Here is a 10,355-nt window from a genome sequence, read left to right as displayed (position 1 = left end):
CTAAATTGGAAGGAACTACTTCCTCTTACGCCTTTCATAGTCATATAGGAAATACGGCTGTATAAATGTGTAGCAGCCCCTGGCGAGTACACTCACAACGATGGCTGAGCGTAAACAGAGTCATGTGTGTCGATGCCACCCTGAATTTTACTTGGTATTGGATCGGAAAGAAAATCAGTGGTATCGCACATCACTAACGCTCAGCCATTGTTGTGAGTGCGCACACCAGGGGCTGCGAGACATTTATACAGCCGTATTTCGCACATGATTATGAAAGGCGGAAGAGGAAGTAGTTCCTTTGAATGTAGACAATCCGAATGTTATAGTTTCTTTCCACTCTGTTCCTGTTAATGATAAACTACAAATCTACCCTAAATTACTAATTGATATTTTAATGTGAGAATCGATTCTAGAACATAAATGACTGGTATCGGAGGAATCGATATTTCAGGATCACATCACATCACAACTGAGCGTAATTATGTGAACGTATTTTACTTCCACAAACAGCTGAGACGTGGTTTGCGATACATGTGGCAAAAAAGTGAGGTGTTGTGGGCATACTTGCCAACCTTGAGACCTCAGAATTAGGGAGACATTCAAAAGGGCTGTTGGGGGGTGATAAATCCATTTTGCAGTGTTTATTTATCGGATAAAATACGTTAAATGTCACCGTTATTATTGACCGGCCCGGAAACAGCGGGGGTGTCGAAATTCAGAGGCTGCTTCCACCTGAGGACCCGGCCTTCGCGGTCTAAAGAGAGCCGGGTAGTACGTCACAAGCTCCCTCGGTGGAGTGAAACTTGGCCGTCTGCTCCTTGCTATCTAAAATATAACCGGGTGCTGACTTAAACTCTCGATCGTCTCACACTTCAGTTTAATCAGTTTTCTGTTTGACGTTTATTCAGCTGTGTGAAAACCCCGGAGGAACCCTCCCGAGGGATTAATAAAGTTACATTTAATTTAATCTAATCTAATAACTTTAATCTCATAACTTTAATTTACTCACGAACAAATAAAACACTGAAGAAGCCAAACAATAACATTTTTAAGTTATCAAAGTGACTTATATATCATGTTTAACCCGAGTAGCGAAAGACCGTGGGGGTTTGAAGACGATGTGTCGGTCGGCTCAGATATTTGAAGTTTACACAGCTACATTCTCACCTGAAAATATGTTAAAAGTCTTTTTGCAACCCAGAAAGAGAAATAAGAGTAATATTAAAACTAAGTAGCTGCCGCCATTGTTGGAAACTGGAATTGGCTGGGCTGCACTATGAATTCTGCGATATAGCTTTTCAATTTTGTTGTCTGGGTGGAAAATTGGGAGAAATTCGGGAGAATTGTGGCTCCGGGAGATTTTCGGGAGGGGCACTGAAATTAGGGATTCTCATAGAAAAATTGGGAGGGTTGGCAAGTATGGTTGTGGCAACATCATTAACCTTGTCAAACACCTCAGTATAAATCATATCACAGAATATGACGAGCGTATGTTGAGGCAAACTGAAGAGGAGGAGAGGGACAGGTGCTGCTAGGGTGAGACAGACGTCTCTCACGGAGTCCTTTAGTGCTACTGGCAGGCAAGGTATTCAAATAGCGCACAACTTTAGTTTTTTTAATTTCTATATGATGAACCCTGCATTATTAAGTGATAAGAACAAGTAATCGGATGTCCTGTAATCATTATGATGCTGTAATTTGAGAGACAATAAATAAAATACATTTTTGTACAAAGTATCGTATCGGATCAGTATCATCGATACCACCCTGAATATTACTTGGTATCGTATCGGAAAGGAAATCAGTGGTATCGCACATCACTAGTGTGCGATACCACATCACTCACGCTGAGCAGAGGGGGGAGGGGCGGTAGTTACACTCCCAGTAGCACAGGAACAGCGCAGAAGGGAGAGAGGAAGAAAGCCTCCGCTCTCTTATTGGATGCATGGTATAGCACGTTTATGCAGGGGCACCTTTGAAGTCTGTGAGAATAGTTTGCAGCCTGGTCTTACTGGTCACTTCTGCACAGACACCATGAAGCGCACACTCAATTTAGAGGCTGTTGCTGCAGTTTTTCTTTCGAAAGTCTTTCGAAAGCAAAAAAGAGAGCACTAGCAGTGGAGATTTTTCTGACAGCCAAGAAGGGGAGGAATTTTTGCCAGGCACTGAGGAGCTTTGCAGCTTGTCTGAGGAGGGAGAGACAAGGCTGGAGCATGACACTCGGTGGAGATCGAAAAATGGGGAAATCATGTGGTGTCCCACTTGTGAGCCACATATCCAGGACTGTGGCAAGAAAAAGCCCCAGATCATCCTGGACTATAACAAGTGCAAAGGGGCTGTGGATCATCTGGACCAGGTAAGCACAATTATACATCAATTATTTACTTTTACTCATTGTTATAACTGATGAAGTTCTATCAGTTATCTGATAACATAAATGTGATTATGATAATTTTTGATAGTTACAGAAATGGGGATGGGGGGGTGGGGGGGGGGGGTGGGATCTCTTGTCTATGGCTGTATAAATCTATTCATGTCATGTCATCATTTTTTTTTTCTTTTGCTGGTTTGTGGCACCTACTCCACACGTAGCTGGCCCATGTGTCTGCTGTATCGCATGATTGACATAAGTTGCTACAATGCTTTTGTCCTGTTCACTACTGTGGAGCCGGACTGGAACAGAGCAAAGCACTACAGGTGGCGTCTGTTCATAGAGCAGATTGGCAGAGCCCTCACCACCCCGACCATGATGAAGAGAAGCCACCTGCCTAGAACACCGTTTGCAGCCAGCCTGGTCTTACAAGCCCAGGGCCAAGTGCAGGAGGAGGAGGAGCCTTCCAAAAAGTGGAAACAGTGCGCATCGTGCAAACAGTGCAAAAGGATCCTAACCAACTGCTGCAAATGTGATGCCTCAGTCTGCAAAATCCATCTGAAAACGCTTTATGGTTCATGTTATAAAATGTAAATTACATCTTTGTTCAGTTTGTTTTTGAGTTTGTTCAGCTCAGTTCGTTTTGTTTTTGCAATAAATTTTCATTGTTCCAAAAATAATAAAGCATCCAAATCAATGCTGTTATCAGTTATTGACCTATTCAAGGCTGTAATAACCTTATGGCAAATATGCTATTTTGCAACTAATTTTTGGAAAATATTGCAGATTATGGGTTTTCCCATAAAAAAAACAGGGATCTTTATGACAGTGCAGGAGGAGGAGGAGCCTTCCAAAAAGTGGAAACAGTGCGCATCGCGCAAACAGTGCAAAAGGATCCTAACCAACTGCTGCAAATGTGATGCCTCAGTCTGCAAAATCCATCTGAAAACGCTTTATGGACAATAAGGGCATAAAAACATAAAAATAATTAAAAATAATGATAAACTTTATACCTATGGTTAGGTCTGAAGTTGTTGAAAAGATTTGATGTGAAAAAAATGAAAAATTAATTTGTATATGATATTGCTATATCACCTGTTGCCTTGGGACCTTTTGGGGTCCTGAGGTTAAACTGTGTTTATAAGTTTAAGGGTAACCTAGGTGTACCTTAGTTTAAGGGTTAGAAACAAACTTTTCATGAACAGAATCTACTGAAACTCTGAAGCTAAACGGACAGAAAGCCTAAAGTTCAACCTGAGACTGGAAGGGACTGACTTTTTAAAAAGCTGCTAGTCATGCCAGGAAATGATTGAACTGGTTCAAGATAATAAAATAAAATAAACAAGAACACATAGCCATCATAGTCAGGCACAATAAACAGGAACCAAATTACAGTTAGTGTGTTAAACAAGTGGTCGAATTCACAAGTCCGTTTTATTTGTAAAAACATCTCTGAAAGGACACAAAACCCAAAGGATAAAACTGTCACAGTGACCTGAAACATCTGAGGGGGCGGAGATCATGTCGGCGCCCCCTCCCAGTAAATACAAAGCTGAAGACTGAGGTGAACAGAGAGAGCTAACCTGCATCAAACCTGACTTCCCACAGGTCCAGCTCAGGTGGCGTTCTCGGCCTCGCTTGTAAACACCAGCTTAGAATGGAGATTTCAGGGGCCGCATGACACCGACACCAGGTTCGTGTTTGAGAAGGTGACAACAAACAACGGCAATGGCTACAACGCCAACACAGGTCCGACACACCTGGTCAGCTCAGGGTAAAAGCAGAGTTCGGATCATAGCAGGGAGTGTGCGGTTTGTTTCATTTGAAGTACCACATGCCCCATTAAGAAGTATTTTAAGGCATTTATCCCTTCTCTATGACTGCAGGCATCTTCTCTGCCCCCATCAAAGGACTGTACTACATCCGCTTCACCGGGCTGACTGGAAACTCCAAGTCCATGCATGCAGCTCTGATGAAGAACGGCGAGAACATGTTTGCGGTCCAGGACACGGTGGGACCACACAGCAGCACCTCCAATGACATGACACTGGTCCTGGAACAGGATGACCGCCTCTGGATCACCCTCTTGAAAAACAGCGGCATCTTTGACCAAGGTCGGCTCAGCACCTTCACTGGCTTCCTCGTCTTCCACATGAGCGGAGCCTGAGACACCTGCCCTGGAGAAGAGGACAGTGGCAATTGCTGAAGCTTGATAGAGTCAAGAAAGAGAAAGTTTGACAGCATTAAAATCACCCACAACATGTGCACTAAATAGTACTGTTATCTAGAATAAATGAGAAATAAGAACCAGCCTACCAAGATAGTCCTCCTCATTTTCAGAAGTTTCATAGAGAGTATAAACATTAAGGACAGTATTGTTATTCTGTATATATTGTATACCAGTACACCAGTCTACATCCAGCCTAACTGGCTTTATCGCAGCCACCGCCCTGGTATTCTGCCTCTGACTATAGCTGTGCTGAGATCAGTGGTTGATTCCCCCACTCCCAAACATTTTGGATCAATCATGCATTGCTTGACCTTACAGAACCGGACTTGCGTTGTTCATAATAATGCCAGACCACTAAGTAACCTTGAAAAAGCTGCATATATTGACAACTTTCTGCCAGGTGACACTCTGTTGAGTTTCTCTTTAAGATACAGGGAAAGCGTTTAGTTGCAAACACACTAAGCCTCAGTTACTTTGACACAAAGACATCTGCTGTGATGCTTCCACCTCTGATTATGTCTCACAAGTATCAGCTATGTTTGTATACATAGATATAAAATTATGGATATGTACTGATAAATGATGATAATAATAATATTTCTGACTGAGTGCAGATTGAATCGAATAAGTGAGGCCACCCGGCTGTAGTAAGAACTAAAAACTATTTAATAAAATTATTGGAAGCACATCATCTCACATCGAGTGTTTGAGGAGCACGTGTGTGTTTTTCAATGTCTCTTTAAGCAGGTCAAGTTTTTCCTTTCTAATAATTTTGTTAAATATTTTTTAATTCTTTCCAGCGTCTGGCTTCAACGTGCAGTAGCTGGTCTCCTCAGCTCAGAGACTGAAGGGCTAAATTAGAGGGAAACCGTGCTGAAAGACAAACCCTTCATTAGTTACAAATGCTGTCTCTGTTTATTTCCTGTCAACAGGTTTTAAATTATTTCTAATCAATTGCATTAATCAATCTGTGATTAGCCATCCATGCTGAGCTCTGACGGCTGTGGAAACTGAAGTCACACGGTGGTATTCTGATAAATGCAGATTTATTTATCTCAGTCCTGCAAACAGGAAGCAGTAAACAGGATTTTCAGGTCATTAACTGACGCATGGAAATGTGCGGCCTCTCCTACTTCCTGTCAAACAGCAAGCCTGTCTCCACATCAGATTCCAGGAGCTCGGGAATCTGACAGGATCTCTCTGCTTTGAATCCTCGGCTTCGTGACGACAATCACAAACCTTCAGATTCTGTTTGCTCTCTTGACCCAAACAAAGATGGCTGCCACACAGAGGTTTCTTGGTTTTGATGGGGCAAATGATCAGATTTCACAAACAAACAGACAGTAATTTATGAAGATGGTTTTTAGACCAATCAGGGATGATATATAAAAAATCCAAAACCAAAAAAGTTTCACTTTCATGAATGTAAAAAAACAACAAAATACAACAATTTGTACAAATATACACATTTTATTCACAGTGTGTCTGTGTATGATAGTGTGTGTGTGTGAGTGTGTATGTGTGCATGTGTATGTGTGATAGTGTGTGTGGCAGTCCGTGTGTGTGTGTATGTGTGTGTGTGTGACAGTGTGAGCTCATGTTTTTCATTTACTCACTTTAAAAATTTGATGTTTTTATTAATAAGTAAAAATAAAATATGAGATTCTGTTTTTGTTTACATTTTAAAAGCATCCCAACTTTTCTGGAACTCATTTTAATTTTGTAGTTTTCATTATTCATAAACGATAAAGGATTTTTTTTCCTGTTAATGTAAGAAAAGATTCTCGTGTTTGTTAAATACATCAGCTACTGTTCTCAGCTCTGGAACCCCAGATGGATTATTCAGGGAAGGGAACAGGGAGGATAAGGGAACAACTAAAAAATCAGAGGGATTAAAGGTTTAACCTGGGTTTACAGCGTGGATTAAATGTTCTCATTAAAGCTCTCTGGTGACGAGTCTTCGTGTGGAGTAGAAACCTGAGCTCACCTGTGTGAGACGAGCTTGTCTTTGAATTTTTAAATGTTTGATATTTGCTCAGCGTACCTCATCGTTCTCATTTATAATAACACATTTATCCAACACAGCTTCAGCTTGAACCCTCTGTAGTCTGAACTTTGACCCCACTCACAAGAACAGCAAATAAGCAGCATGAGCTCATCAGCTCAGCTCAGAGTACCTGTCTCAGGTGTGATCATGTGACAGAGAAGGAGCACCTGAGGTGTACAGAAACTCGTTTATTGTAGAAATGCTACTTTAATGAGCAGCTCAGAGAAACACAAACTGAACAATAATCAATAAAAATAAGTCATAAATCATCGCGCTCGGATCAATAACTGGACCGATGGAAGACTTCTCTCAGCGTCCACAGGAGCTTTTATTGTGAAAGCCTTCACTGGTATCCAGTCAAGTCCTCGGACCCGGACCCGGCGGAGTCCGCCTCCGGCCAGCTGGCGGAGGGCGTTGGCTCCCGGTGTCGGGCGGCGCGGTGGGTCGGCAGGTTGGACGGATCCTCCGCGGTGACGGCGGCCGGAGAGGTGGATTCCTGCCCGGCCCCGGGAGGTCCGGTGGGTCCGGGGGCGAAGACCGGAGACACCTCCGCGCTCAGAGCGGTGACGGGTACGTGACTGTCAGCAAGTAAACGATCAGCTATCGATCTGTTATCAGTGGCGTCACCGTCCGTATCGACGTCACACTCGGAGGGCTTTCCCCGGCTGTGCTCGGCCCCGGGGCTCCCGTTCCGGTCCCGGCTCTGCCCGGGTCTCCAGATGAGGCTGTAATACACCGCGAGCACCATGGCGGCCACGGACACGCTCAGCACGTACGCCGCCACTGTGGCCAGCCTCACCCACTTCCGGTTGGCGCTGGCCGCCAGCTGCGCCTTCTTCTCCCCAGTGTAGGTGACCAGTCTGCCGCGGGCCGCAGGCACGAACCTCCGGGTCCAGCTGCGGGGTTCCCGCATGGTGGCAGCCGGAGGAGCAGGAGGTGTGTGTGTGTGTATGTGTGTGGGGGGGGTGGGGGGTGCTCGTGTGGGTGCGTGAGGTCAGGCAGAGCCTGCAGAGTGCACAGGTCCCTCCGTCATCCACAGCTGGACCCACAGCTGGATCCGCAGCTTTAAATCCACTCTGTCAAGCTGAACCGGGTCAGCACGAACCGGAAACTATGGTCACGCCTCCAAAATAAAAGCACGACCATTCAAAGCGAGTTTGAAAATAAAGTTTGAGTTTTGCTCCTGATTGTTTGCTGTGACCAAAAACTAAAATAAATTTTAAAAAAGGACAAGAAAAGAAAAAAGATTTTAATAAAGCAGAAAAAATAATAAATGGACAGCAACAGAAAATCAAATTCCTCCAATCAGATACACCCACAATGCACATGCTCAGGTTGAGCCTCTCAGCAGGTAACAGCTGCAGGAGCAAGCCGCTCAGAAGGACAGATTGAACCAATCAGAGCACGGCATTGTTTAGTCCTCATTTCCACAAACTGTCAGGCACAGATGACCTCACGCTGCAAAATAAACACACAGGTTTCATTCTCACGGAGACTGGAAGTAGGGGTGGGTTTTGATTATCGATTTATCGATTAAAATTCTAGCTTGGATAACGTGATATCGATTCATTGACATCCTGAGTCGATTTTTAAATATAAATTTATTTTGCCAGCAGGTTAAACGTCACAAAATTTCAACAACCACCAAACAGCTAAAACAGTAAATGAGAGCAGGTACACGGATTCTGTGCAAAGATGTAAACACAAAGTGAGGACCACCGACGGATCAGAAACAGTGAGATGTCGCCTTTCTCATCCGACGGCACGGACACGGTCGGGGCTGAAAGCCAACAGCTCACTGATTTTGATGTTTCGGCGGGTCCGCGCTTTGTGTTTACGTCCTTTTTGCGCTAGATTCTGAAGCTGCAGGTTTTATCTCTCTTCAAACAATATTGACTGAACCAGCAGCAAAAGAACATCCAAACTATTGCTGTGTCCCAATTCGGGGTATGCACGCTTGAAGTACGCACACTACGCGTACTACGTACGGTGCGTACTATAAGTACGAGAAGTGCGGAAGTGAGAGGCTTGTGAAATGGGACGGTATATGCTTCGTCGCGCTGTTCAGGTTGCCTAGCAACCATGATACTAACCGCGAGACACGCTACATACAGCTTTGCTTGACAGAAATGAAGGAGAAAATTGTTTTGTTGGTCAATCATTTTTGTCATGACATCACTTTGATTAGTTGAGTATCTGAGGCTGAGACCACAGGACTGTAAAACATGATTCAAGGGCTTCATTTCTGTACTGAACAGTCATTTAAGATTAGCTAGTAAATAATAATTAGTTAATGTTGTTCATGAGACTAATGTCATCTCACTATGGTAATGTAAATATAATATGGCCAATATTATAGTATTGTCAGATTATTATGATATATATATATAATCTATATCACTGACTGTCAGCTTGTTGTGTTTGTGGATATATGACTGACTTTAATTATCCATAAAATCATCAGATTCTCTGTAAGATTAAGGTCGACTATATGTATATTTAGAAGTAGAGGCTTTAAAACCAAGTTAATGCTGAAAGTACAAACATCACTAGTGTCACATAACTTTGCCGACATGTGGCCAACAGCAATGTTTTAATGTTCTTCGTTATTAAACATTCGCACATGAATAAGTGACGTCATATTCAGTACTTACTTTTGACAGTTCACTTTTCGGCCTCTTCCTTCTGCCGTATTGTGCGGCAAAATTATCCACACCCACCGCCGCGCTATGAATTGTGGGATATATGGGACCACGAAGCGTGCACCGGACCACGCTTGATATTTGGGGAAATCAACGGCGCATTTGGAGTATGCATTTGAAGTACACTTCGAATTGGGACAGCCGTCGTCGCGTGGCGGTGACGTAACCGCACTTAAAATGCGTACTTCAAGCGTGCATACCCCGAATTGGGACACAGCTTATGTGTGACAGGTGAGACCTTAGTCTGGGAACCGCCCCTGGTGGGCGGAGCTGGTCTTTGCTCCTTTCATAAGCTCAGGTGTGGGCAATTAGGTATTCCTCAGCAAACCTGAAGCTGCCAGTGCTTGGTCCAAGTTGGGCAAGTTGGTGTTTTAAATTTGTTTCCATGAAAGCTTGATGCGGGTCCCCCTAAACTTCTGTCAGAACGGTGGGAAACATTGCGTTCCCGTCAGAACAGTGTAGTGGACTTCACCGCCACTGACCCACATTTATTAGGCTGTGACGCGAACTTGTGGACAGAGTACCGAGCTGCTGCTTTGCCAAGTGGATTGCTGGCTGCGGGGCACAGGACCCGACACATCAGTGTGTTTTAATTTGTTTTATACTGGTGTAATTTGACAGACTGTGACTGCTGCGGCTGTCGATTTTATTTGTTTCTTGTTTTATTTTTCTGTATCAGTGGGCACCATAGAGATTGATTCTTTTAGTATTTTAACCCCTTTTTATACATATATATTGTCGCAGACGGTGGAGGCGCTGCAGGGAAAACAAATCCTTTTTTGTCTCACCGCTTTTGCATGCCCAGCGGTGGGCCTGAGTGAAGACGGCACTGAAGATTTGCCTTTCTCTATAGAGTTTTGCCCATTTGGGGTGATGTGTGAGTTGCCGTCCCTTTTTAACCTGTGTACTATGTCGATTTGTTCTTAAACGGTTCCCCGCAGCGCTTGTCCTGTCTCACGGGCAATCATACAGTTTTATTGGTTTTAATAAGGTAAAGTTTTTAAT

At 43.7% G+C, this 10,355-nt stretch overlaps 2 protein-coding genes across 2 annotated transcripts; one reads left to right on the top strand and one right to left on the bottom strand.

Annotated features, from left to right (window-relative positions):
• Positions 1-4,099: 4,099 nt before the first annotated feature.
• Positions 4,100-4,538, top strand: LOC118454384 (complement C1q tumor necrosis factor-related protein 3-like). Its single transcript, XM_087852697.1, has 2 exons — positions 4,100-4,145; positions 4,258-4,538. The coding sequence occupies exons 1-2, from the start codon at positions 4,100-4,102 to the stop codon at positions 4,536-4,538; spliced, it is 327 nt and encodes a 108-aa protein (XP_087708823.1).
• Positions 4,539-6,830: 2,292 nt separating this feature from the next.
• On the bottom strand, positions 6,831-7,713 carry LOC148098518 (uncharacterized). The gene has a single exon (XM_087852387.1). It carries the CDS (start codon positions 7,559-7,561, stop codon positions 6,992-6,994), a length of 570 nt encoding a protein of 189 aa, XP_087708513.1. The 5' UTR covers positions 7,562-7,713; the 3' UTR covers positions 6,831-6,991.
• Positions 7,714-10,355: the final 2,642 nt, after the last annotated feature.

The sequence above is a fragment of the Neolamprologus brichardi genome, chromosome 15 (assembly GCF_056152115.1).
Source record: "Neolamprologus brichardi isolate AB-2024 chromosome 15, ASM5615211v1, whole genome shotgun sequence".
Lineage (NCBI taxonomy): Eukaryota > Metazoa > Chordata > Actinopteri > Cichliformes > Cichlidae > Neolamprologus > Neolamprologus brichardi.
Note: the sequence above shows the minus strand (reverse complement) of the source record. Positions and strands in the feature narration are given on the sequence as shown.

Bases quoted from the DNA above. Each gene is read 5' to 3' on its own strand.
- LOC118454384 (XM_087852697.1), top strand. From the start codon at position 4,100: ATGGCTACAACGCCAACACAGGTCCGACACACCTGGTCAGCTCAGG. The intron at 4,146-4,257 runs GTAAAAGCAGAG...CTATGACTGCAG, and splicing joins ACACACCTGGTCAGCTCAGG to GCATCTTCTCTGCCCCCATC.
- LOC148098518 (XM_087852387.1), bottom strand. From the start codon at position 7,561: ATGCGGGAACCCCGCAGCTGGACCCGGAGGTTCGTGCCTGCGGCCCGC.